Source organism: Ornithodoros turicata, chromosome 6, assembly GCF_037126465.1.
Source record: "Ornithodoros turicata isolate Travis chromosome 6, ASM3712646v1, whole genome shotgun sequence".
In the NCBI taxonomy this organism is placed as follows: domain Eukaryota; kingdom Metazoa; phylum Arthropoda; class Arachnida; order Ixodida; family Argasidae; genus Ornithodoros; species Ornithodoros turicata.
The window spans coordinates 8,304,552-8,332,165 of NC_088206.1; the positions used below are offsets into that span (position 1 = coordinate 8,304,552).

Consider the following 27,614-nt stretch of genomic DNA (forward strand, 5'->3'; position numbering starts at 1 on the left):
TTAGTGGATCACGGACATCTTTTGATTGGTAGAAGAAGAAGAAGAAGAAGAAGAAGGAACGCGACTGGGAGGAAGCAGGCGGGACGACACCATCAAGCAGAAGCGCCGTAAGTTTAAACCGCCGTATTTGATATACGCCATTATATATTATTTACGAGGTTCTATACCGACTTTTTTTACGATCGGTAGCCTGCCGCCGTCCTCGCCGTTCCGGTAACGTTTGCCAAATTTCCCGAGGATGTGTGACCTGACGACATGCCTGAAATGTTACGCCGTCATCATGATTGTAAGCATATAATTTCTCTCTTCTGTCGTAAAGTCCATGCTTCAGCTGCGGAGCAAGCTGTATACGGGCACCCCAGGATGACGCCAGACATGTTTTCTCAATTACTTGTGAGCATCCCAGCAATGTTTGTAGGCTGCGTAGTTGATGTTTGTTTTAAGGTTCTAAACATTCTAGAATACGCAGTACCCCACTATACAAAACGGGACTTCTATTGGGATTACTCACCTCACGTCACCCATAAGGGGGATGTGGCTGCCACAATCGCGTCCCTACAAGAATGTTGGTCGTGAGGTCCTGGCCGTCCAAAGGTTCACCCTGATCGCATGCACAGTTCATTTGGTGTTTCCGCGCGAATATTATTCGTAACATAACCCAAAAGTCTCCGTGCTTTCCACGTTAGTGACCTTCTAAATCCAAGCCCCCAACCAAAACATAAACCAATGCAATGTGATGCACTAATCTGGAACCGTGCAATGCGCGAGCCTGCACGCTTAAAAATAAACTTCACCACATAGCACGCTCGTAGCCAACCATCATAACGAATGACAATGTTCTCGCCCCTGATTTGTTGAAAACGGGAGGGGGAGCCTATTTTGTACCCACTATGTACGGCATTGTGGTAAGAAATAGGCCCCGCCTCCCGTTTTCAACTAATCATGAGCGACAATAGTTGTCATTCGGGGTGATGGTTGGCTGGGATGTTGCTATGTGGGGAAGTCAATTTTTAAGAGTGTCGGTGATCTCTGCCCGGGTAACCTTACACTATACGCGTTTATGAAATGTTGGCCTCGCTGTACAAAAGCCTGTGCTCCCCTGTCGAATTATTTGTTTCTCGTTCCCTTAGGAGCTTTGAGAGCGCTTGTCACCCGCGTTACTCACTTTGGAGTAGTGGGTGCAACAAGGCGCAAAACAGAAAGCTATGAACACAATAGGATATACTCATGACCAAAATCCATAGCATCAACAACAACAACAACTACTACAGGAATGACGAGCATAGCATGAATTAACTTATAACCCTGTCACACGGGCTGTCTTCAACGACCATTAAAACCAGTGACCATTGAAAATGCACGTAGCGCCACCAAGCGTGCAGCGGGTCAACTTCTCAAAGAGCATTGGATCCAATGTTTCCTGACAGGTTGACACGTTACACGCTATGCGGTGCTACCTGCATTTTCAATGGTCATTGATTTCGACCGTCCTTGAAGACTGCCCGACCAGGGTATAAAACGAGTTCTGCTAACAGTAATATTTCCGTTGCAGATTGTGTCGGGCTACCATTTGATCAAAGCCATCATAGACGGCAGTAAGTCGAAAGCACAATTTTTTGAAGCCTTTCCACCTGCAAGACTATTGCCGAGTTTTAGGAGATCGGGAGGTGATGTTCACGATAACGGTGCCGAAAGCGTTAGCCAACCCTGGATTTGATAACCTCCCTTACCGTGTCGTTTTCGTGGAGTCCTTCCAATGTACAAAAGTTCCCTGTTATGCACCTGCCGTTGTTCGTCGTCCAAATCGGGGACCGTAACTGAAACTGAACCCGAACCGATAACCGGTAAAAACCCGCATTTTTCGCTGAATTGAACAGAACCCAAATGTTTTCTCGCGTTCAACCGAAACGGAACTGAACCGAAGAAAAAGTTTAGGCGGTTAGCGGTTCGCGAAACGGTTCGGACGTAATGTGCGTTGCGAGAGGTCGCAACTACGATTTACACAAAGGATTCAGCCGGCGTTGCCAAACAAATTCTGCAACCAAAGTTGGCGAGGTATTTCCTCCTCGCAGTTTTTGCGTTCTGTCAGTTGAGCAGTTTCGAGGTTCGGCCGTGCCGAACCCGAACCGAACTAATATGTCTGAAACTTTTTTGTCTGAACCATTTCTGTGACACTTATGCTGTTCATAATTGTCACAGAAAAGGCGTACGCCCCCTGTTTTCAACAAATCAGGGCAGATAACGATATCATACGAGATAATGGTTGGCTAGGAGCGTGCTATGCGGTGAAGTTCATTTTTAAGAGTGTAGATAACAGGCACTCATCCGGATCTGATTTCACTACAGAGTACAGGCGTCTCCCACTGTCAGTAAGGCAACGAAAGAGAGGTCACGTGTTACAGGCTACCAATGGGAACGGCCGTGTCTCTCGCGGCTCTGATGTCAGAGCGGGACGCGTATGCTTCTTTGTACTCAATATTCTGGCTTACAGTACATGCAGTGCGTGCATGATGTAATGAACCGCATCAATGAAGGTGTCACAACCCTTTTAAGTTCATGCGAAGCTGGGGGAATACTTACAATGCGGGAGGCGTAAACCTCAGGGTCAGGGAACTAAAATGGAGGAGTCCTAGAGTACGAGGAGTGTAATGAACTATAACACGCTGTTTGGTACAATTGATAAACTTGTTCTTTGAGCCGCAAATTTTCCACACTTATTTCCGAAAAGGTTTGCTTGTCTTGCTTGTTACAATCTGGATCAAGGCCAAAAAGGGATACAAATAAATGGAGCGGAACACAGTATTCAGGACGGTTGGGAAGCGGTCGTGTATATACCGCACAATGGCGACACGTCCGTTGGACACCGCTGTTACCGACGCGTACATTCTTAAAAACGAACTTCACCACGTAGCACGCTCCTAGCCAACCATCATCCCGAATGACAACGTTCTCGCCCCCGATTTGTTGGAAACGGGAGGCGGAGCGTATTTTGTGCCTTACATAATAGGCACAAAATAGGCTCCGCCTCACGTTTTCAACAAATCGGGGGCGAGAACGTTGTCATTCAGGATGATGGTTGGCTAGGACCGTGCTATGTGGTGAAGTTCATTTTTAAGAGTGCACTCTCGTTGCCCGCGAAGAGATTTTACCCCCGACAGTAAACATCCCATTTGCTCATGCACCTATCTTGCACTCGTTCGAGATCCGAACCACTGCTGCTGCTCAAGTGCGATCGCTTTCGACATGGATTAGCCAGTTCCAAAGGTTTCTTCAATTGTAACTTTAAAGGAAGTTGGTAAACATAATTTCGACTGTAACTAGGCCAAAAGTATATCCTATAATTGGATAAGAAATAAATGATGGGCCAGTAACACCGCGATGACGTCGTCAGGACGCAAGTAGTACTCCGGAAACTATACTGCCGGATATTGGTCCCAGTTCGTGGAGCAATGCAAAAGAAAAATATAGCGAAAATGTAGCGAGCCGTGGAATGATATATCCAAACCTCTGTTACTGTCCGTGTTCTGCGTGGAATTGTCTAGTGGAATCCAAGTGTTGTGATTTTCAATTTATCGCGCTACCCGATGCTGCAATGAGTTACCGTTGACCATGGGCGTTCCCAGGATTTTTCCAAACTTGGGAAGGGCCAAAAAGTGCTCCCAAGTGGGAAGGGGCAACCCCTCACCTCTTCTCGTGGAGACGGACGCTGCGAACTGTGCGCGTGTTCAGAGGTTCATATCATGACATCTGTATATAAACTATAAATCATGACGACTTATGAACAGAGAGCACGAGACTCGGTACCCCCACGGCGTAAACGTCCCGTGTCGGGATTGGTTGAGGAAATGCGACGTCAAAGTGACGTTTGGCTATTGTTGGCAGAGCATTGCGGAGTACAGCGGCCCAGTGAATATTTTGCCGTTTGCAGACATTCTGTGCTTTTTATAACGCGATTCCTTTTTGCAAAACGTTCGCTGGCGGTAACGTTTAAGCGGTGCAGCAAGCTAAAGTGTACCTTGCATGCCTGCGTATGATGTAGGGAAACCGAGAGACACGGGCACGAACTACTTTCTCTACTTTCATTTATACCGCTGTAACGAGCTTGCTCGCAGATGGTGCTGCACTACTGCTAATGGTGAATTGCTTTCAGTGTTCTCAGACGTGCCTGTTCTCGTGGTGGCGATTATACATGCTATCCATCTGGTACTGCACATCATGCTTTTGAAGGGCGTCGTTTCTGTAAGGATATCGCAACTTCTATGAATAACGCAGTTCAACCCAGTGGTGAACGGGAAGCGCTATATTCTACGTGCTAATTCCTTGTATTATTTTAGAGGAGAAGGAAGCTGCTTCGCATATTCATGATCTACATCCTGGTGCATATAATTTTGGTCATCGTCATAATAGTCCTGGAAGTCATGATCGTAAGACAGCTTGTACTGTATACCTTCCAAATGTTATTTGTTTGCCACGGGGGTACCTAGCTGTACATTTGTCGCCTTGTCCACTTACGCGGGGTACCCTAGGTACTCTAGGATTTACCCGTACTCTCTACACTCTTAGAAATGAACTTCACCACATAGCACGCTCCTAGCCAACCATCATCCCGAATGACAACGTTCTCGCCCCTGATTTGTTGAAAACGAGAGGAGGGGCCTATTTTGTGCCCATTATGCACGGCACAAAATAGGCTCCTCCTCCTATTTTCAACAAATCTGGGGCGAGAACGTTGTCATTCGGGGTGACGGTTGGCTAGGAGCGTGCTATGTGGTGAAGTTCATTTTTAAGAGTGCACGTACTGCTACATACGTTGCAGTGCTTCATTTTTTTCAAAAGTCCCCACTACATACGCAGAGTGCACCTGTTCTTTTTAACACAGTGGCTAACTGCGCTTTCATTTGTTGTGAGATTGAATACGAGCCGGAAACACCTTGAGTACTACTTACTCGGTCTGGTTAACAACGTGAATAATTTAAATCTACGGTCTCGATCCATACGAGAATCAAGAAACTGACAACCATGATCACTATAGCAAATAAGATCAGAACGTTAAATAGCTCAGTAAAGTTTACAGCAAAGTACCAGTAAAGTTAGAGCACATTGATAGCAAAGTACATTAAGTACCAGACCGCGCATGCCCATATGCTATGTCATTTCGAGTAAAACTAGTCCTGATCGTCCGTCGACGTGACGTGGTCATTAGACGTCCAATCAGACATGCTTTAGAGCGCAGTTCTTGGGAGCCCGTCCCTGGGTTCTTCGGCGTTGTAACCGGCAGAGCGAACGAGGAGCGAAGTGAAGGATGAAAGTACGGGAGAGCGTGAGGAGGAAAGCAGTCGGGAAGCGTATGGTGAGAGTGAAGAAGGCGCGAATAGGGGGGCGAGGAGGAAAGTGGAGGAGGGTGCGCTGCATAGCAGGCTCCTAGCCAACCATAACATTGAATGATATCGTTATCTGCTCTGATTCGTTGAAAACGGGAGGCGTACGCCTTTTTTGTGACAATTATGAACAGCATAAGTGTCACAAAAAGGCGTACGCCTTCCGTTTTACACAAATGAGGACAGATGACGATATCATTCGAGATTATGGTTTGCTACGAGCTTGCCATGCGGTGAAGTTCATTTTTAAGAGTGTTGTTCGTTCTACACAAAGGTGTACACCACTGCTCATTACGAAATGAATAAGTAGACGAAATGAAGAAGTAGTAAGATGTTTTACGTACTAAGGAGGGAGAGGGCAATAACCATGCTTTCTGAATATCCAAGTGGCATTGGTCTGTGACGTCAGTAAAGGTGTTCCTGCTCATTTCTGCGTCATTCTGAAAAAAAAAAAAGAAAAGACAAAGCCGCAGGACGCACATATGTGGCTTGTTCTGTTTATTTCTGTGCTTTACCGAGTGAAATCTTTCGTGCAGTACCTGAGCGTACCCCACTATCCAGTGGATAGCTATTGACTTTCGCTTTGATACGTCGCGTGTCAAACGCACGAAGTGGCCATGAATCCGTCACTCGTTCGAGCGTCGCAGCGAGTGTGCACCCCACTATAGGAGTGGAACTAAGTGCTATAACATTGGATTCAAAATGGTTGACCACATGTACCCGTTCCCGTTACGACTAAAAGTGCCGTGAATCCCTTGATGCAATTTCTGTTTACTGAGGACCTCACCACTTGGGACACGAAATAACCGCTAGTTAGACCTGCATAAAGGTCCTGCGTACTTACGTCTCTTGCGCTTATTTGTGCAGATAAACAAAGGGAGACATCCGGAACAAGTAAGTACAGACGCCAAATTCGAGTGATACTTTTTCAGGCATTAATACGTCGCTGTTGTTGAATGTGTGCAGCAATGGGAGTACCTCCGTTAGACGTGCGCTCGTTAGACGTCTTCCGTTAGCGTTGCGCTGCGTTCTGACGCACATGGCTTGCTTTTCTGGGCGATTTTTTGTTCCCCTCACTGTCATATTTCGCTTTGCAAAATCACGGTTGAAAAATGGCTGGTCGCGTTATGGCCCGTGCATCGGACCTTACTTATTATCCGCAAAACCAGCAAACCCACTGAGCCTGTGTATTGCATCCGGCTATAGGTACCTGCACAAATAGCATAGGGAACTTATTTTGGCACGGTAGATAAATAGTAAACGATAAGAATAACGAAGATAAATAGTAAACGGTAGATAAATGGTCTAAACCGCCGCTGCGCTCCAGGAAAAGAAACAAAACTATACACTCGCACCTTTTTCGCGAGTCTTCACACTCTTAAGCGTGAAGAGGCGGTGGTGGCGGTGACGAAAACCGGCTTGTCGTTGTTAGCCTCACGAATGTGGGCTGCGTCACGACTGTAGCCAGGATGAGATGAGATAGTTTGATATAACAGATGAAGGAATGATGACCGCCGGAAATCTAGGGCATGAAGAGGCGATTTCTTCTCATCAACACCATGCACCGATCACGGCAATTCTCAAGTGAAGTAAAGCACACAGGTAGAGAGAACCACCCTTCGTTAAAGTATGATTTTTTTCTAACGCCGTGTTCCGTGTTAACGCCGCGAAGCAACTGGTGCTACGAGCGGTTTACAGACGTGAACAGATAGACAAAGGACAGTAGCCAGGAGTGGGGGGGACAAGGGGGTTAGTGTGCATCCTGGGCTGACTTCAGGGGGAACTGTGCTGGCTTTCGTCTGGGAAGTCTCCAGGAAAACCCAGGGGAAACCTCGGACGGCCCAACCGGTGGTAGGATTCGAACCCACAACCTCCCACCACCATGCCGATGTTTGAACCCACTCAGCCATGCCGCTGGTAGTTCACCGAGTAGTGTGCTTCTGAAATGGCGTAAAAAAAAAATAGAAAAGAAAACGCACATTTTGCCTCTCGTCTCATTTTGCCTCATCTTAACGCGAACAGTAAACGTCGTTCGGCTCCTCTCGATCCATTGGATAGGTTGAATTCGCTACGTATATGGTCGCACGTTGTTGTATGTATGTTAGAAAAGCTCCGTTAAGTAAATTGTAGCCGACAAGTAAAAGTGAAGGCTCATGCTGAAGTGATACCGAACGACAAGGGAGGGAATGCTGGCCTTTCAACTGTACGACGTGTAAGGAAGGAAATGGCAACCTGGTTAAGGTCCTGACCTTCTGAAGCACACCGGAGATCAGGCGTGTAGGTTTGTTGTGCGTATTGTCGTGATCGATCGAAAGGAGTATTGGCTAATGTCGTTTGCCCTTCGCATTCACGTATATAGAAGAATGTCTACTTATATATAATGTGCTTCCGATATTTCTCTTACAAGGGGAAACAACACGACGACGAAAAAGATGTCGTAAGTGAAAATTTTCTCATATGTCCATTTGTTTAGCTCCACAGCTAGAGTGATAATTGCCACAGGGCTGTAGCTGAATGCGAATGATGACCTCTTTATTTTATTTTATTGTTATTATTTTTTTAACTTGCAGCGGACCATGCTGTATGTGACCACGGGTGTGTCAAACGCCGTCAATATAATAGTAGACGTAAGTATCGTCTGCACATCTGTTCCCGCTGAGAAAGCATCGTAGCGGGGAAAGGCAATGGACGATTTCCAAGTAAGCGCATGCGCATGCGCAGCCACCAGCAGGCGACCGCTTCAAAGTTACGTATAGTCGGTTTTGGCCGAGACTTTGTACGACGCTTTGTACTCGTAATGACTGAGATGCGCGGGAGACTCTTTCCGGCTGTAGTTCGAGTCACACAGACTCCGTCTCATGGCGTGTGTCATGTCACGTGAGGAGGGAAAGAGAGAGCAAGGGATGGGGGGCGGGAAGCCCAAAGACAGGGAGGTAGATTGGTATGTGCCCGGCGGCAGAACTGTTTGCAAATGGGGCAAACTATGCGATTTTGTTTAGAGTTCTAACTTCAAAAAGGTATTAAGAGCGGTTTTTATGTACACAACCCGCCAGACTGAAAACAGGATAAACATTCCGTTAAATGTTTCGTTGAAACAGTCAGCACTTGCAAGTTCCAACACTTCATGAAATATTATTTACGCCGTTGCTTGTGTACCGCTGTTCGAGGCGTGTTACCCATTACGACTTCTCGAATTCAGCATTACGTATTCGATGCACGGCGATTTTCATTTATTTTACTGCACAAAATAGTATTGATTATCATAGCTATGTAACTTTTGTACGTGTTGTCTTTCATATCAACCTCTGTGAAGTAGGGTAGGGTCCTTTTGCTACCAGGGGTAAACATCCTATGTCATCATAACTTCTTTATCATTTATTGTTGTTGTTGTACGTGCTTCCGAATTTTCAGGTATACGCGAGAACAGAAACATAGAAACAATTTTATTAATCAAATACATTAATCATATGCATATTGCTCTGTCTATTCTTTTGCTGTTTTATTTTATTTTATGTTTCCAGCGATTTGAGCACACAGTTGAATCACACATCACAGGCACACAAACTCATCTCATGTTCATCCAGCGAGGCTATGCAGCACTACGCGTAAAACACATTCACCTTATAAAACTACGAGCACATGTCCACATTCCACATCGCTCCGCAGCTAGAAGAAACCTCAGCGGAAAGAGCGCGGGCAGAAGCGAGCTTCTCACGTGACATATGACGTTCGCCAAGAGGCTGAGGCCGTGTGACTCGAACCACAGCCGACAAGAGTCTCCCTAGACGCGCGTTCACTCTTTCTGCCACACGATGTGCCGACGTGACTATATGGGGGAGGGGAAATACGACGTTCGACATTATACGACGCCAGGGGCGACGCAGACATGGAAATGGTCCACAAGACATCTGCAGTGTCGATATTCACGGTGTAGTAGACGATGACCTACTCAGAACGCACGCCCTCTTCTGTTCCGTCAATGATTACGCAAATAGCGAGGATTATCTTGCCTTATACGACTAATGACTGCCTGCTCTGGCTCTGCTGGAAACAAGCACCTCCGCTGCCTTTCCTTGAATACTCACGTGTCAATAGACTCCACTGCTCCGTTACTTTCAGAGTTTCACCGGTGGGCGTGACCTGTTGAACGTTTTCAACGTCCAGCGTCCTCTATTACCTTAAATTTCAGCAGAGCGACCATATAGGCGTGGGCGTCCAAAACCGTAACGTGGCCGGCAATGTCTTGCATCGTAGTTGCATCGTGGTTTGCATCCCAGTGCCGCACAAAATTAGCATATCCCCGGAAAAGAAGTTGGTCATCGAAATTGAGAGACGGCAGCAAGTGCCTTCTGTCATTGCGGGGACCGACGGAACTAATTGGATGTACTTTCTTTTTCAGTTGATTATCTACTTTTGCGTCAAACGCTATCATGACGCCTGTCCGCCAGGAAGCTAAAGTGTGACGACAGATGTTGGACGTAAAGTAGGACGGCTGCCTGCCTTTCCTACAGCAGTTGCCTGCTTCTAATACAGCGGAATCATGCTGGGCGCTATTAGCCAAAATGACAATACATGAATACAGTTTATTTGCGATAGTTTCACTCCGTAATCGCGGTCATCCATCACCAGGAAGGGTGGCATAATAAGTGTCCATTCTCCAGGCCACGAAGAGCTAGAAGGCAAACATTGCTATCATCCTCCTTGTAAATTCAGTCAAGCTGTTTGATAGGCTTGAAAGTAAAAATGAGTCTTACGTAAACCATAATAGTAATGACGTGATTCACGAACGTATACTTGATACCGAAAATCTGGAAAGGGATAACCACTTGTTAGGTGAACGCATTACTCAGTTTCATAAACGCGACGCGATGAAAACGACGTTCGGAATGACGGTTGGCTAGAAGCGTGCTATGCGGCCAAGCTCAGCGAATGCACCAGCATAGCTGCTGCTTTGTTTCCTGCATGCTGTCTTCACCGCAGTACTCCCATGTGCGTGCGCGCACTCTCTTAATAATGAACTTCACCACATAGCACGCTCTTAGCCAACCATCACCCCGAGTGACATCGCCCTTTTGCGACACGTATGCAGAAATCTTAATTGTCACAAAAAAAGGCGCACGCCCCGGGCTTTCCAAAAATCAAGAGTCAAGAGGTATCACTCTGCAATGGTTTGCCTCCAGTGTGCAGGCATTCATCATTCGTCGGTCGGGTGATTCATGACGGCACCCAGGGGCGTTGCTTGTTCTTCGCGAGTCTTCTGGCAGTGACCATGAAAACTTGTCTGTACATTCGTAAGCACGTTCCTCGATGAGCCGAGGAACGCACATGACCAAAAGAGGATACGCAGAAACATTCTTATCGGGCATCAGCGGTGTCTCGACTTGGGAGGTCTCCTCACGACATCCCATCACGCCTGCCAGGATGACTAGACTGATTCTGCACCCGTCTGCAAGTGACCTTCGCAATGTTGGCTTAAGATGGCGAGGTTCGAAAAGATCATTATCTTTTTTATCACTATGATGCGACTCGGATGATAACGCCTCAAATAGCTCCTGCCGGTTTCCCCCGTCCGCTCTCGACGAACCGGTGCAACACTCACTTGACTAATGGCACAGAAATCTTGCTGGTGTCATAAGGTGGTTATGCTACGTTTGTAAATTTCATCGAGTACTTACCTCAACTGGCTGTTCGTATTTTTTCTGCATAAGGAATAAAAGGAGAGACAGTTGGCGACTATACATTCAATTTCTACGTGCCAATAACGGTACTTGTATGTGCGCCCGAAGGCCATCAGGTTAAGACCTGCAGCGGCGGACCGTATACGTGTAGTTGTGTTGCTTGGCTTGCAACCACATACTCTGCCTGGAGACCTCAGAAAGGCCAGCCGCGCGGGCTTTTGAATGTTAGGGAGTTCTAGTATGCCGCTTGGAACATTACCGTCAAGGACAGTACTTGTTGATTGGGTGCGGCAGACGCGGTAGGCCTTCCTCGGTAGCGCAGTCGGTAACCCAGGAGGTAAATATTGCTCCCAGCACCGTGTGTCGCATATTTCCGACGCAAGCCAGACGAAACCCATCTGTATTATGTGTATAATGCATTCAGTGTATCAAAGCCACCGCCCTCCCCGACACATCACACTTGCTCCCATAGCGTACGCTCTTCGGATGACAATAAGATAACTTACGCGTTCTCCAGGTTTTGGTGTCTCGGCTCGCTTCTCGATCTCTGGTACAGGCTGCGTAGTCTCGTTGGTAAGCGACACCTAGAGAGCCCGAAACATTGACCGATGAAACACATAATTTCTAAACTGAACAGCGCATGAGAACTCCAGTCCAGTGGTTCCATGGTAAACCCAAGACACCATCCCCGCGGCGCGAACTTACATCATGTCGCACTCTGCTGGCATCGAAATGCTTGAGCTGAAAAAATCGACACACAGTCACCACGTCTTCGAAACAAATGTCTAACAAAGTATAGACGCCCGCTAATGAACAGCGGATTCTAAAGGCCCAGGACGACAAGGATGCGGTACCGCCGCTGACATTCTGCTAGATGGCGCTGTTAGATGACCGATGGATGCATGTCACGCCACGTGGAATGCATGCTGTACGAGAAGTACTTGAAGTACCAAATACCCAAGTAGTACCTGAGCACATTTCTGAGTACTTTACTTTAAGTACATTTGAAATCGTGTACTTTGTACTTAAAGTACTTTTCCTTTCAGTACACTCTTAAAACTGAACTTCACCACATAGCACGCTCCTATCCAACCACCATCCCGAATGACAACGTTCTCGCCCCTGATTTGCTGAAAACGGGAGGAGGAGGAGGAGGAGTGTCGTTGGGAGGAACCCGAGAGGTCTGCCTGCCTGAATAGGCGGCATGTTTCTCGGGAAGGGAAAGGTGGTGGAGAGGAGGAGAGGAAAGGGTGACCGAGCGGAATCCGCTCGGGGGGAGGATAGCTGCGTCCATGGGCCGACTTCAGGGGAACTGTGCCGGCATACGCCTATTACACATCTGAGGGAAACCCAGGAAAAACCCCAGACGGCACAGCCTGCTCGCGGATTCGAACCGCGGACCTCCCAGTCTCCAAGCGCACGCGTTACCGCTGCATAATGGGCACAAAATAGGCTCCTCCTCCTGTTTTCAACAAATCAGGGGCGAGAACGTTGTCATTCGGGATGGTGGTTGGCTTGGAGCGTGCTATGTGGTGAAGTTCATTTTTAAGAGTGTAGCTCCCAGAAGTACTCAAGTACCCAAACTTTGACTCCAGACAAAAATCACAAAAATAGCAAACATGCACCCTACAAACAGCGCTAAAATTACAGCAAGAAAACCCAAACATAAAGAGATCGCTGTCAGTGTTTTCGTTGTCTTGCCACAATTTGAGAGCTTTTAGTGGGATGCAGTATACCAATAGTCCCAATCTGACATTTTACCAAAAACGACTCAGTGCTTGTGTATAGCGCATATTTGTTGAAGAAAATTTATACGCTTGAAATGTTTAAAAAATACCATTGTTTCTATTTTAAACGAATGGAATGCAAAGGCACGCACATGTTATGACACTGCACCGGCAGCACGATGACCTGGTCAATGGTCATTGTATCCTTCATTCTAGATCACAATGTGTGATTGGATTACATGATCAGGGAACAGCTTGAAAGACACACACGCTTTCACTTTTCGTTTTTTAAGTTCTTTAAATTGGTCACAGAATTTACACGCAGGAACAGAGTTTAGCGAGAACGACAAAGCCTAGATACCGAATGTAATGTCCATAATGGGTAGAACGTAATGGGTAGAAATCCAGCGAACAGGTAAGGAGGTATGAAGGTAATTGCCTCAGGACGAGAACCGCCGATATTTCGAACAGAGACTGTTCTTGTTCTTCACGCTGGGCACTCGCACTCCAAAAGTACGACGTTGAGGTGGAATATGTCCGAGGCAAGGACAACCTCGTTGCTGACACATTTTCAAGGCTGATTTGAAGTCTGCGGTTTGGGTCTGTGGGGCTCGCACACACTCTTAAAAATGAACTTCACCGCATAGCACGCTCCTCGCCAACCATCATCTTGAATGATATCGTTATCTGCCCTGATTTGTTGAAAACGGGAGGCGTACGCCTTTTTTGTGACACATATGCTGTTCATAATTGTCACAGAAAAGGCGCACGCCTCCCATTTTCAACAAATCAGGGCAGATAACGATATCATTCGCGATGATGGTTGGCTAGGAGCTTGCTATGCGGTGAAGTTCATTTTTAAGAGTGCAGATTATCCAGAAGGCTAGGTCTGATTGGTCAGATGCGAGGTTACTTCTAATTTTCGGATCCGGTGTTTTGACGCGCTTCCTCCTCTAGGTTCGGGGTTTGGTTAACTTTTGGGGCTTTACGGGTTTCAATTTATGCGGTGAACTTTCTGTGTTGCATTTCTGGAGTCTCGCGGAATGTACCAGGGGGGGATATAGTCCTGTGTGGGAGTGTGTGTGCGAATGTTGCCGACTGTGCTTCTCAGCAGACTATTCCAAGACGCTATCCGATCTAGCAGCGTTCGCTGCACTGGAAGGAGGGAGGTGTGACGTCGGACGACGACGAAGCAGAGGCTCGACAAGCTGAGAAGACCAAGCAGCACGGACGGGACGAGGCAGAACGAATGTTCGGCAGTTGGGTCACGGACGTGGCCGAGAAGGGGCGCATTAAACGCTGTTTGGTCATAATTGCTCTGCAGGCCATTGGCTCGATGATTGACTGGCCAGAAGAAGAACAGTCTCTGTTCGAAATATCGACGACCCTCGTCCTGAGGCAACTCCCTTCTTAATGTAGTGTCCAGCGTTGTACAAAGATTTCAATGATTCACGTTGAACTTACGAAAGGGTATTCGTCGGGGAACCCGACCTGCAATATGATCATATACTGATTAATAGAATGGCATGCATATAAAACAACAGGAAAGGTACACGGTGTGTGTACACATAGATGTTCCGTGTAGCTTTTAGGAATACCGAACGGCTATTTTTTCTTTGAGCCCACGAATACATCTCAACCAGCGACTGCAAGCTATTTGTCACTGCTCAACAGATTCGGAGTGGCAACATATTTGGACCTACTGCTCTGTATACGACGACCAGAAACGAGGCATGTACTCCTCGCTTCTTGTATAATATGCGTTTACCACACGGTATTGCACCCTTTCCAATGAAGTCCGTTGAGCGACGAATGCTCAACTACTCAACTCCTGCACTCTAAAAACAGAACTTCGCCACATAGCACGCTATGCACGAACCATTCCCATGAACGATAGTGTTACCGCTTGTGATTGGAAGACAGAGTGGGGCGTACGCCCTTCTGTGACTGTTTTCATAAGTCAAAAGGCGTGCGCCTCCTCTTTTCGAACCACAAGTGATAACCCTATCATTATTTGCAATGGATGGCGCACAGCATGCTGTGTGATCAAGTTCTGTTTTATAGAGTATGGGCAAGAGGGATTGCGTATTCCCCAGCTCACAGTTGCACATTTTTCATCCGCACTTCATCTGGTCCTGTACCGAGAGGCGAGCTAATGTCATACCTCCTGACAGCACGAAATGGTTAAAAAAAATCAATAGAAAATTACGTTACATTCCGTAAACGGCGAGGAAAAAAATGCGAAACAGCTTTCAATTCACTGCAGCTAGACGAACAAAGAAATAGAAAGAAAAATAATATTTTACACTCACCACATCGGTGACGCCTGGAAGACTCGTCTCCTGGCCCTGCGGGATTACGGACAGAAGAGGCGTCGCGTGTTTAGTACGACGCTCACGTATATATGCATTGAAAAGCTTAACCGACTGATTACTTTCCAGAAAGAAATGAATTTCATAATGTGCGACGAACAGAATCATTCGGAGCGCATAGTATGATATGTCAGAAGAACAGTAGCTTTTTGAACATATTCGGTACGTAGACTCTCACGTTACACAACTGTCGCGTCCGGAACCCTCATATAAACGCCATAAAAAATAAAATCCATCCACTGTTTTCAGCTATTTTTTTCCTCCTAAATGTGCTTAGATATTGAACAAGTTTAATGGTCAGCGCTGCTTTCGCGGCCGCAGAAGCTCCGGCGCCGTGACGTCACTCGCTAAGTGGAGAGTGAGAGCGCGGGGCTCAGAGGAGGAAAAGCGCATTTCAGACGCCCAGTAAAGCCTAGTTCGCACTTGCGGGATCGGGAAAGCTGTGGCTGTGGTGCGCCAACCTGAGACGGAGTGAAGGGCGTCCTTGACCTTCCCGCGAGGGATGATCTCTCTCCCGCGGACTCATCGAGGGCGCGGAGAGCGGGTAGCCAATGAGGATACAGGCCCAACGTTCAGGCGCGCTGTGTGGGCGTAGTACATAGCCTGCAGCCATAGCCGATGTTGGATGACGATCCGCGCGATGGGAGAGGAGGAGGGGAGGAGGGCCGGCTCCGCGACCTACTTTCCGCACGTCGGCGCGGGTCCGCACACGGCCGTGGCATTCCTTTTTCCATAGTCGCTCCCTCATTGGTGCTTAGGGAGTGACGTTTTCTCGATTTTCCGGAGAGGGAATACGGGAATACTCTTGACCTTCGTCGCCTGCTCTTGTCATGCATTTCGTAGAACAGCACTGAAACCGAGTCTCTATTTCGCGTGGGATTTTCGATACTGTGTTCAATGGTCCAGGAGGCATAAAATAGCACTATAGTTTCGAAATCGACTGGAATGGACTTTTTGGCAACTGCGTTCCCAGTCCAGCTCCTTGAGAAGAACAAATGCTAGAGTTGTTAAAGGTCTGATGATGAACTATTGATTTAAAAATCGATGCATGTACCAAGTATGTATCGAGACGATTAAAATAAAAAAGCTATACCCACACAAAGCGGTTTGAAGTAGGGTCGGAGCTGACGATGGTGTTACGACGGTGGGGTATCAGGCACGGCAGGATTGTGGCCTCCTGTATGCATTGGCAGCAAGCTCCTACAACTTTAGCATCGCGAAGTGCGCAAATACGATCTAACGCAAGAAGGGTAGTCTCAGAATTCAGAACGATTCTCAGCTCTCTCTTTTATTTTTTTATTGTTCGTTAGGGATTGAACAACGAAGTTCTGTGTTGCTCGACTCCACACAAGTGCTTGTGTCAGGCGTTCAGACGAAACTGGCGGGTTTGCGAGCTTTTGCGCCGCGAGACGCCGGGCGTCACAATGTTTGTAAGCGGGTGAATTTGTGGACAACTTTGCCTGAAGCAAAGTTCGTTGACCAAATAACAAATAAAGGAAACTGTTCTGCATTCAGAAATTTCGAAACATGTGAATAATATATCCATTACCATTCGTGCTCCGTCACCCTTGGTACTTTGAGAACCGGTGTCCGCATATATACCCTGTAAAAGACGCAATTTCGGTGACGTCATCTGGGGCAGTGTCACAAATGCTGGCGGATCATAGCAGATCGGACCTGCATGTCAACGCGAATTTTTCGCATGGAAACAACAGTGCCCCTACGGTAGCTGCAGAACGGCAGCAAATTTTTCGGCAGCATCTCAACTAGTCTGTCTGCTGTGTCCATGTCATAGTGATACATTGAGGGAAACTTCAACATTATTGATACGTGCTCGAGCGATATTTACCTATACGTTACATGCATCATCTGTAACCCACGCTTCACTGTCTATTCCACTTTTTTTTCCTTCGTCACTTTTTTCGGATGCATGTAGCAGTGTGACTGGAACAGTTTTTTTTTTTTTTCAAGTAACGAATCATACAAACAGAAAATTACCCTTGTATGATTATCTTATTTGAATGTTTGTAGCGAATAAACTGAAATGAGTAATGCTTACGACAAGTTTTTAATCATCAATACGAAAATAACATACCCCGTACGCTATGCGAACGCCTGCTGGAAACTGTCACAAGTGCCGGCACCGCGTAGTATAAATCTAACCTAACCTCATCTAAACCGCCGCCACTTCAGCGCCCGCTGGGGCAGTCAGAATGACGCGCTGAGAGCCAAGGAGCATTCAGAATCTAATACGATGGCTCATGTTTGTCACCCACCCCCTCCTCATACCACGTACCACATACATCGTAGATACTGCATAATACATACATACATACTATATACACTGCACACTGCATACATACACTGCACACATATCGCTAGATACATACCACTGTGATGTCGATTACGATGAGGATCAGCATTGCTGCCACGCAGAGTCTTAAATAGGTGATGAAGATTCCCAGCAGTTTTTTACTGACCTGCAGAGTACCATAGCGCAGTATGTATTAGGAAAGAAGAGAGCCCAACATTTAAGTTAAACTTTGTGCTTGCCTTAATATACGGAGGACAGAGGGAAAAACTTGTCCTCTCTCTCCATATTTATTTACTTATTAGTTATTATTAACTAAGGAGAGTGAATTAAAGCGAAGCCCAAAGGTCGAGGAATTAAGAGCACCAAGTTACTTCAGGTAACTATTAGCCTTGCTGTCTTACCATGTAATGCGTTAAACCAATTGAATTAAATTGAGTGTCATGTGCTTCGCTAAGTACACGTTGGGACGAAGGCGTTGAGATTGCGACAACTGCTGAACGCTAAGAACCAAAGTGCAAGCGTCATCTTTTCAAACGAGAAGAAGTTCAGAATTGAAGCGGCTATCCACTACAGTGACCGTTAGATCGCTCCTTGAAGTGCCACTCCAGACTCAGAAAACAGCGCTTATTTTATTTAGTCGATGAAAAGAAGCTGCCTCAGGGATTCTATACGCGAAACTTCAATCCTGTTTACGAAAGCTGTGCATTTCTGTCAATATTTGAAGATCTGTTGAGCCTCCACAGGTTTCGATGACGCGCGGGGCGAGTGACATAATCATAAGCCCACAAACTGCAATGATGTCATGTTCCTTTAGAGGGCACCACGTCTCCTAGCAACGACGCTGGCGTCCAGGGAGGGTCCCGTGGTGGAGAAGTCATGTGAGGCTGATTGAAAAAGGGGAAAATGGGGGAGATGCCTTCTCTCTCCCTTGTGTTTTCTTGGAGGTCGGAGCGGTCGGATGATATGTCACGTGGGGCTCCGCTAACGAAGTGCAAAAGTGCGCCCCCCGGAAGACGCGAAGGGCAACAATGTTGCCAGATGAGAGCCAGGCCCTCCGTTGGAGCCACTGATCTCTATGTATAAAGGCTGGATCGCGCATGGGAGAGGGGCTCGTGGGGGAGAGGCGTGCCTTCGGGCCGCCATGTTGGTGGGCCCTAAAGTGCTGTGTGTGCCCATAGAAAACAATGGGAGGCAACGGAGATTGTGAGTATTTATTGCGCTGCAAGCATTGGTCGTTGTTTGTCATCACACAATTTTGTAAGGTGCCAGTATACTGATGTATCCTAACAGTGTTTCACAGGTGTCCTGCCGTTCGATTCTTAATTACGTTATGTTTTGCATTCCGAAACTAGACCGTCACTGCAGTGCAGCGCTGGGGATTGTACTACAGCACGTTTCCCAGCCAATATTTCAATAAGAAACGACTTGAGGTTAACAACCACCATGTATATAATACCCCATACCGCGTTCTAGACAAAAATGTTTCCATAAGAACGGTCCGGGAAAAGATATACTCGCATGGCAGAAAGAGATCGTTCTGTAGAATCTCAGCCGTTGTTTTAGCCGTGTACGTGTTTAGTATGATTTATATCAAGCATCGCCTTAGAAAGAGTCTTTTAGTAAACGACAGGAGTGCTTTGCCTCGCAAATATGGACACACCGAAGCGGCCCAAATAATTACTTCACGCAATTAGGTCACACTCGTTAGGACAGTTAATCAGGTAGTGATGTAAGCTTAATCAATTAAGTTACTTAGAAAGTGGTAACACCTCCTTGAGACACCGGACTTATCTCTTTTTGAAGTACAGTCCTTCTATGTTTGTTTGCTTCCACAGGGCAGCTCCACGTATGGTCTTCAAATTGCAACAGGACTATTTGGAGCTTGAAACAGTTGTGATTTTGTCATTTTGGCCCTCGTGTACCCAGTCTGTGAAGCGCAAACAAAAAAGTCTAACACGATATGCTTTTGTAATGAAGATCACTGATGATGAGTAAAGAGAATATACGAGTTCAAGTTTATTTAATATTTTATATCATTCATTAGATTATTCAATATTTTATGTCAAGTTTATACAACATCGTTTATTCAAGTTCAAGATTTATTTCTTGCACTTATGCGTTTCAGGATACAATGAACGTGCAGGGAGGTCGCAAAAGACTACATTTATTGTTTTGTGACCTTGCTACAATGGCAATATATATTTTAGGAATGACAATGGTCAGGTACGCTCTCTCAATTTTAGGTTGGAATGAGCAATGAATAGCAACTCCCCTCCTGATATTTTCTCATATATGCTAAATTTTAAATTTAATGTGATCAAATATGTGATAATATAATAATAATATATAAGAATATAATACAGTAAAACCTCCAAAGTCGGACAACTCCCCATGTCGGACAAGATTTCATTGCACGGGCAGGCTCCCATTGAAACTACACGGGGACGAAATTCTCTGTGTCGGACGCCTCCATATCTCGTAAGTAGGACAGGGTTTTCCCTGCTAAGTCGGACAAAACCCTGGCCAAATTACCGTCCCATATCGGCCCATTTTTGCACCAAAAATACCCAAAACGAGCCAGTGGCCATGACTTTCGCCCCTTTTTTCCCCTATACTGGTCTCAGAATTTTGTTGCTTTAGTTTTTCAGAGTCCAAAAACAAGTGCTGTCAGTGTACATCGTAATTCTTTGTGTGAGCACTTGTCTTCGGTTTGTCTAGAGCCTTTGAACGCACACTGCACCAAAGCAATGAAAAGTGGGCTGACGCTTCAGAGACAAGTCATCACTGCTCAAAAAGCTCCAGAGATAATGCCATTGAGTGGAATCTGAACAGAATTGAATCTACTAAAATCAGTAATAATTATCAGTGAAGAGTGGGTAGAGGTACCACTGCCACCAGGTACCACTCAGGACCATAAATTGAAGAAGGGGGACATTTCTGGCAACACAGCTGTGATCTTTTCCATTTTTTGTTTCCCTCATATTCTGTAACTCGGACACCTCTATAAGTAGGACACGCTTCTGCTGCACCGCAGGTGTCCAACATAGGAAGGTTTCACTGTATGTGATAAATGAATGTGATCGACAGTAGATGTAAACAACATGAGTAGCCAGAGAAGTGCATTCCCAATAAATAATATTCTTCTTATAGCGTATATGTGCATGCCTATTAACTGAAACGATTATCACAGTTCCATGACAAGTTTTAATTTCTGAGAGTGTACTGTAGAGGCTGCTTAGATCTACAACAGTTCATACAAGGTATTATATACTGTGAATGCCTTTAAAAATCCCATGTGACACATATGCCTTTACTTTCTGGAGGTGCTGTGGTAGTCAAGGTTTGTGGGCATTACGCAGGTTCTGCACCCATTTCTTGAGTATGTCGAGGCAGCTGTGAAGTAACCTGCATTGATGATGATTATTCCAATTTTTATGGTGCATCGACAACAAAGGAAATAATACATCAAAACATTGGTTTGGGTGCAACCAGTTAAAAATGAATATGTTGTTTAATAAATGCATTGGACAAATGTTAAAACATCAGTTTAAAACATGGTTTACAATCCCTGTATCTTCTAAAAATTAAAAAGATTAAAAACTATTCTAAAAAGAATATGGGGAACTCTTCTAAAAAGAATTATATCTCTAATTATTATATTGCTGGGTGAAGGAGCCTAAAGTCTAAGGTGTGTTTCTGATGTGAACATGTAAGAAAATATGCAAAACTGAGAGAGGCTAACCACAGTGCGTGCACTGAGGTTGTTCCTTCCTGTAAAGTAGAAACCAGTGGATGAGGAACGTGATGCTTACCTGTACACCCAGCCGTATCACACTGCACAGATTATTCACTGGGTAACCCTCATGACGAAACCTGTATTGAGAGACCACTTTTGCCTTAAAAACTGCTACAAATAGCACGACACGCTACAGATTATTACTATCGTAACAAGCTGACGATACAGCTCAGACACAAAGGCGTTATTGAAGTCGCGCCACACCATCACTTTCATCACCGTTACGTAGTTTGTTTGTCACAAATCAAACCAAGGCACAAAACAATACCAATACATGAAAAAAGATGACAATCGTGGTCTTATTATGACGTAATACCGAACTTGTGCGCGAAGGTAATTCAAAGAAATGAATGTGGCACTTGCTTCCGCAGAGAACACAGTGTACCATGCTAGCAATGCATGCAAAAAAGCGCTCGAGTGCTTGCACATATATTGATGACAACACTACCTGTGTAGTGTAACATGTTCTTTCAAGCATATTATGCACTCAAACTGTATTTGCCGCCGGGTAAAATGCAAGTGTGCTCGATTGAACGTCGGAAGAGCGATCAAGCAACCAGCATCCAGTGCTCGTTTTGGGCAAAAAAACACTTCATAATGGTCAACTAAATATACAGAATGGACGCCTATTTATTCCTTGATAAAGAGTGACTCACCTGTATAAATTTAGGCCCTGTAACCTTGCCAGTACGGTTGGTACGACCGTAATTGCAAGAAGTTGCCATGATCGCTGCGGCGACTGTTGTGGGTACAGTAAGATGGCGGCCGGTTTCTTCACGCTCGCGCTCCCCATCCGCGATCCAGCCTTTTACAATCGAGATCAGTGGTTGGAGCCTAACATGACGTCACAGTCCTCAAAGATGCTGATGCACAGTCCTCAGAGTGCGCTTTCGGTGCATGCAAGAGCTGCAACAGCTCCTACACTCTTAAAAATGAACTTCACCGCACAGCACGCTCCTAGCCAACCATCATCTCGAATGATATCGTTATCTGCCCTGATTTGTTGAAAACGGGAGGCGTACGCCTTTCCTGTGACAATTATGAACAGCGTAAGTGTCACAAAAAAGGCGTACGCCTCCCGTTTTCAACAAATCGGGGCAGATAACGATATCATTCGAGATGATGGTTGGTTAGGAGCGTGCTATGCGGTGAAGTTCATTTCTAAGAGTGTATCCCAATCCTTTCGATTACTTCGATTTGAGAAGTGGTTTTAGAAGCAAAGGCATACTCTAGTCCTCATCATAACGAATTATGTATTTAGTCGTTAAGTAATCAACTAGCTATACTCAGCAGTTTTCAGCGACCCATATGGTTGGTCAGCAGCCTATGTATATTTTACCGGAAATAGCTAATCGGCTGACTTTGGTTCGCTCTGGCATTCACGTCCGTATTTTGGTATTCTCACGTGGTGAACGCTTGTGTGCTCTGCTAGGTCGTCTGAAAATATTAAGATGCTGTGTGTTAAATATTCGTATACTACGTTTTTCGGAATATGCAGTTCATCTTGTGGAACGCCTTCAACATGTTTGGGCTGTTGTTTTCGTGCTCATATCCGCGATTTTCGAACGCGTTCAGGCTTCGTCCCTGTACGAAGTTTTTCTTACCGATTTTCCGCGTATAATTTATTTACTGCAAGGTCACCAACTTCTTTCGGTGAAAAACAAACCCCACCTGTATCATTGCCAACAGCAGGATCATGTGCATGACTAACGAGATCGCCTGGAAAGTTATGTCCACGTATTTTACAACGCCATGCTGTCCTGAAAGGAAAAAAGCGTTTCACATGCAAGTACGCTCTGACAAAAGAGTTTCACCACATAGCACGCTCCTAGCCGACCATCACCCCGAATGGCAACGTTCTCGTCCCTGATTTGTTGAAAACTGGAAGCGGAACCTATATTGTACCATTATGCACGTGCGTAATGGCTAAAAAATAGGCTCCGCCTCCCGTTTTCAACAAATCAGGTGCGAGAACTTTGTCATTCGGTATGGTGGTGGTGGTGGTGGTCCCCTGGGGGAATGTGCGTCCTGGGCCGACTTCTAAGGGAACTGTGCCGACATATGTCTTGAAGCCTCTGAGGAAAAACCCCGGACCGCACAGCCGCCACCGGGATTCGAACACGGGTACCTCCCAGTCTCTTCGTGACATTTCCAGCACGCTAACCACTGAGTCACGGGAGCTGGTGCCATTCAGGATGATGGTTGGGTACACTCTTAAAAATGAACTTCACCGCATGGCACGCTCCCAGCCAACCATCATCTCGAATAATATCGTTACCATAGATTGAGAAGTTACCCGTCAAAAAAACTCGTTACAAGTTAAGTTACCGTGTGCAAAATGTAATTATGTTAATAACGAAGTTCTTCAGCCTGAAATGTAACTCGCAGTTACTGAGTTACTTAAAAAAAAAAGAACGAGCTATTTCCAAGTTACTTCAGACACAAAATAGCATTACGCAGGTGCAGCGCGCGTGAGCAGTTGAGTTAGACCTTGAGTTGCCTGCGGAGGAGTGCAACACGCTTAGATCGTTTTCGTTTATTTCCAACAATAGACCTCTCCCTGTTTGTAATCAAATTACATCATAGTCTTCGACAGCGCCAAAATTTGGTAGACTTGAGCTACGCTCGAAGCTAGAGGTGAACAAGGTCGCGCGCGAAAGCCACGGTCTTGAGGGGATCCTACTTTTCTTTCAATGGGAGGCAGCGAACAAGTGCCCGTTCGTGGAACCCAGCCCTCTCCTTCCGATTTGTTTCGGTTTCACTCTGTCTACCAATGTCATGATGACGTTTCTCTGGTAGAGGCCTATTCGAACGCTTTGCATCTTACTCCCTGTGGGCGCACAATTGTTCAGCTTCATTTCAATTGCAGTAGTTCTTACTTCCTGAATAAAATACTGTCATTGATGGAATATCACGTTTTATGGCAAAAAAATGCAACGAAGGAACCGGAGAGAAAGCAAGAAAATATGTGGACGTGAGTGAAAAGAGAGTTTAAAAAGTAACTTGGAAGTTACTTTGCCGAAGTTACATGAAAAAGGAACGAGTTCCTCTGAAAGTTACCACGGCGCAAAAGTACCGAGTTAAGTTACAAGTTACCAAAAAAGGAACTTAGTTACAGTAACGAGTTACCTCGAACTCTGATCGTTACCTGCCCTGATTTGTTGAAAACGGGAGGTGTACGCATTTTTTTTTTGTGACAATTATGAACAGCTTAAATGTCATAAAAAAGGCGTACGTTTCCTGTTTTCAACAAATCAGGGCAAATAACGCTGTCATTCGAGATGATGGTTGGCTAGGAGCATGCTGTGCGGTGAAGTTCATTTCTAAAAGTGTATGAGCGTGCTATGTGGTGAAACACATTTTTAAATGTGTACACTCTAAAAACAGAACTTCACCGTATAGCCCGCTGTGAGCCAACCATTGCCACGAATGATATGGTTATCGCTTCTGATTTGAGGAGAGAGGGAGGCGTACGCCTTTTTGTGGCAATTACCATATACCCAAATTGCCACAGAAGCGCGTACGCCCCCTTCTCTCCTCGAATCGGAAGCGATAACCCTATCATTCGTGGCAGTGGTTGGCGCGCAGCGTGCTCTGCGGTGAAGCTCTGCTTTTAGAGTGTACGCGGATAACCTCTGCGAGCCCCTTGCACTGCATACCAGTCGTTACGTTAAAATCAAAGCAGTTATACGGGAAATGAATTTAAAGCTACGTAAAAGTTACCTGTGTTATAAATCAAGCGGAAGGCAACATTTCCTGCACCTTGAAGCTGTGAAAGCAGAAAAGAACGAACAAGCGATAAGGTAACAGAACCCGTTCTACGAACGCGCAGTCGTACGTATACGTGAGCGAGTCGTAAGGGAATAACTCAGACTTACACAGCCAATGATCGCATAAATGGAGATGCTGCACCTATTGTCACAGCACATCTCGCCCTGTCTGAGGGTGGAAGCGAATAAATTTATTGAGCGCAGACAACGCCACCTAGATACAAAGGGTCGGCTTACAGGAAGACTTCGCAAGGATTCAAAAAAGAAAAAAAAAAATATATAGGTGAACATCATACCGAACACAAACAACTCCCTCGATACCGAATGCAACAGTCGCATTCATTTTGCGCGAGTAATTAATTCGTAAATGATGGCAATAGCAAACCGAAACCGAAATGCGAAGAGCAGAATACAGCGCTCCATACTACGGCGGTTCGCCCGGAGGAGGATTTCGTGACGTCACCCAGCATTGTCTGCTTTCAAGCATGAATTATTTCTCTCTTGCCCGATACCGGGTGATGTCAGCAGTGCGTAGGGAGCTTCTCCGCTTTTCAGGGAGGAACCGTGCTTTAACCGTGCCAACGCCGCCTTTCCTCCTCGCCCTCGCGCGGAGCGCACATTTTGATTCCCAACTTGCTACGCGCTCCCCATTGCCTGCTGTGCATTTTGCGCGTTCGAGCGGTGCCCGCATGTACACGCAAATGATTGCATTTCTTCTGTATCTTAGCGTCATTGTATGTTTTGGGAACAAATATCGCAACTCATCCCTCCGGAATTTTAGATCCAGCGTGCAACAAACATGTCAGAACTACCTCTATCACTGCTGAAATCGGTCGTGCCACGAGTCATTTCCTCGGTTAATACCAGTGTTCCGTCCCATTTTTTTCCTGCGTGTACCACATTCGGGTCGCAGTTCTTTTGCATTGGACTTTACGCGTGAAGGTGTTCCTTCTTTCTTTTCTCTATTTCTTTGAACCACTGCTAGGGCTCAGTTCATCTCCGTATTGTTGATATGAGGTCGTTGATCTATCGGCTCAAGATCTAGGTCGTGTACCAGCGTTCGCTCTTGTTTGAGCAGTTCCTATTTGATTGAGCATATACATTCGATTGGTGGACGAAGATCAGCGTACGTGGAGATCTGCAAAGCGCGTTGCTCGCATGATACGTCGTGCAGCGAAATGCCAGGGAGCTGTGTGCTCAAGTGTGCCAATCACTCTCGGAAAGGTGCGCGTTTGTATCGCCTCCCAGCATCAAAAAAGCGGAAAGAGGTTTGGCTCGTGCAAGTAAAGAGAGTTCGTCCAACTCCAAAGAGAGCAGAATGCGAACGAACAAGGAGCTCGTACGTGTGCGAGATAAGCAAACACCTTTGCAGCGTGCAGTGTGTACCGTGAATTCCGGTTGCTCAGTGGTTATTTGCGTTAAATTAAATTAAATTACGTTAAATCTCCGGAAAGCCACAACAAGCTCATTGAGCTTCGTGAACACGTTCGTGGTGCGACGAATCTTCGGTATATTTCGGGCAGCGTGCAGCGTACTATGTGCAGAGGCATTCAATGCGATATCTGCATCGAAACGCTTTTATGCGATGCACTCACCTTTCAAGGCTGTGTCGACTTTTATTCATAATAACGGGGACAATAATCTTCCGACTTGTGAACAACACAAATAAGAACTATATCATGTAATCGTGGACAAATTTGTACAACTGCGATTGAGGGTGAACTTGCGACAGGAGCATGTCGGTAAAACAACATCGCTTTCAAGCAAAACGGCACCAGTGCGACCTATGTTTCCTTTTTTTCTCTGTTTCTATTCTATTCTATTGAATGAGATGTTGTAATAAAATCTGCTTGCAATTAACGTATATATGTTATCTATACACATTCCCATGTTTACTATTGTAAATTGTTGGTCGAGACACGACTGCGTGTGCAGGTGCAGTGATGTGTTTAGACAAACGTTACAAAGCCATCAACAACATATTTTACAACCCATGACCAGCTCTACTAGCATACATAACAGTTTTACCACGCCGGTATCCTTCATTCTGCTTTTACCCTCTTCCTGTCGCGAAAAATCAAGACAAACCCAACCACGCCGCTGACGCCCAATGCAATGTGGGAGTCAAGATGGCAGCGCTCGTAGCAGACGACGAAGTTGTTGCCTCCCTGAAAAGGGGACGCACATGGAGGCTCCCTAGCAGTGTGTTGCTTTCAGCGCCCTTTTGCTTCACACAGGCGAAGCGCTCGTTTGATTGGTTTGAGTAAAATCTGCGCAGTTTTGGACAGAGATATTTCGTACACATGTTCCTGACATCCGGAAGATTAGGGATATACCACAATCTTTGTGGTGATTTTGTTACGGAGTCCTACTTTAATGCCGGCATACAAAGTCAAGATGTCGGCTGCTTTAACCGCTCATCGCAGACGACTTTTTGTGATACAGGCTTTCTGTAGCTACCAGTCTACGCGGCTAAAGGCGTCTCGCCTGAACCACTGAAGGCGAATCGATTCGGCGAGATGACGTAACAATAAAGAGTTCGCCAGTCACAACCGTGGTCTGAGCTAGCGCCCGTAACT

General features: G+C 45.9%; 2 protein-coding genes across 4 annotated transcripts in view; one reads left to right on the forward strand and one right to left on the reverse strand.

Moving 5' to 3' along the window:
• On the forward strand, positions 1 to 9,964 carry LOC135399000 (uncharacterized). Its single transcript, XM_064630620.1, has 9 exons — positions 1 to 107; positions 190 to 286; positions 1,553 to 1,595; positions 4,151 to 4,239; positions 4,335 to 4,424; positions 6,246 to 6,272; positions 7,786 to 7,815; positions 7,949 to 8,005; positions 9,778 to 9,964. The coding sequence occupies exons 2-9, from the start codon at positions 239 to 241 to the stop codon at positions 9,832 to 9,834; spliced, it is 441 nt and encodes a 146-aa protein (XP_064486690.1). The 5' UTR covers positions 1 to 107; positions 190 to 238; the 3' UTR covers positions 9,835 to 9,964.
• Positions 9,942 to 27,614, reverse strand: part of LOC135398998 (uncharacterized) — an 18,465-nt gene continuing 792 nt past the window's right edge. Inside the window, exons 2-14 of one of the 3 annotated variants that reach the window (XR_010424167.1) lie at positions 25,144 to 25,204; positions 24,989 to 25,034; positions 22,937 to 23,025; positions 17,546 to 17,635; positions 16,705 to 16,758; positions 15,096 to 15,131; positions 14,248 to 14,274; positions 11,762 to 11,797; positions 11,563 to 11,640; positions 11,316 to 11,454; positions 11,054 to 11,077; positions 10,133 to 10,186; positions 9,942 to 10,050 (exon numbers count right to left, since the gene is read on the reverse strand). Coding sequence is in view for 2 of the 3 variants with exons in the window: in XM_064630618.1 (XP_064486688.1) it covers positions 11,055 to 11,077; positions 11,316 to 11,454; positions 11,563 to 11,640; positions 11,762 to 11,797; positions 14,248 to 14,274; positions 15,096 to 15,131; positions 16,705 to 16,758; positions 17,546 to 17,635; positions 22,937 to 23,025; positions 24,989 to 25,034; positions 25,144 to 25,204 (679 nt within the window). In the remaining variant the exon portion in view is untranslated. Of the gene's footprint in view, positions 10,051 to 10,109; positions 10,187 to 11,053; positions 11,078 to 11,315; positions 11,455 to 11,562; positions 11,641 to 11,761; positions 11,798 to 14,247; positions 14,275 to 15,095; positions 15,132 to 16,704; positions 16,759 to 17,545; positions 17,636 to 22,936; positions 23,026 to 24,988; positions 25,035 to 25,143; positions 25,205 to 27,614 lie in introns of those variants that run through there. The other 2 variants (XM_064630619.1, XM_064630618.1) reach the window with 2 other exon arrangements.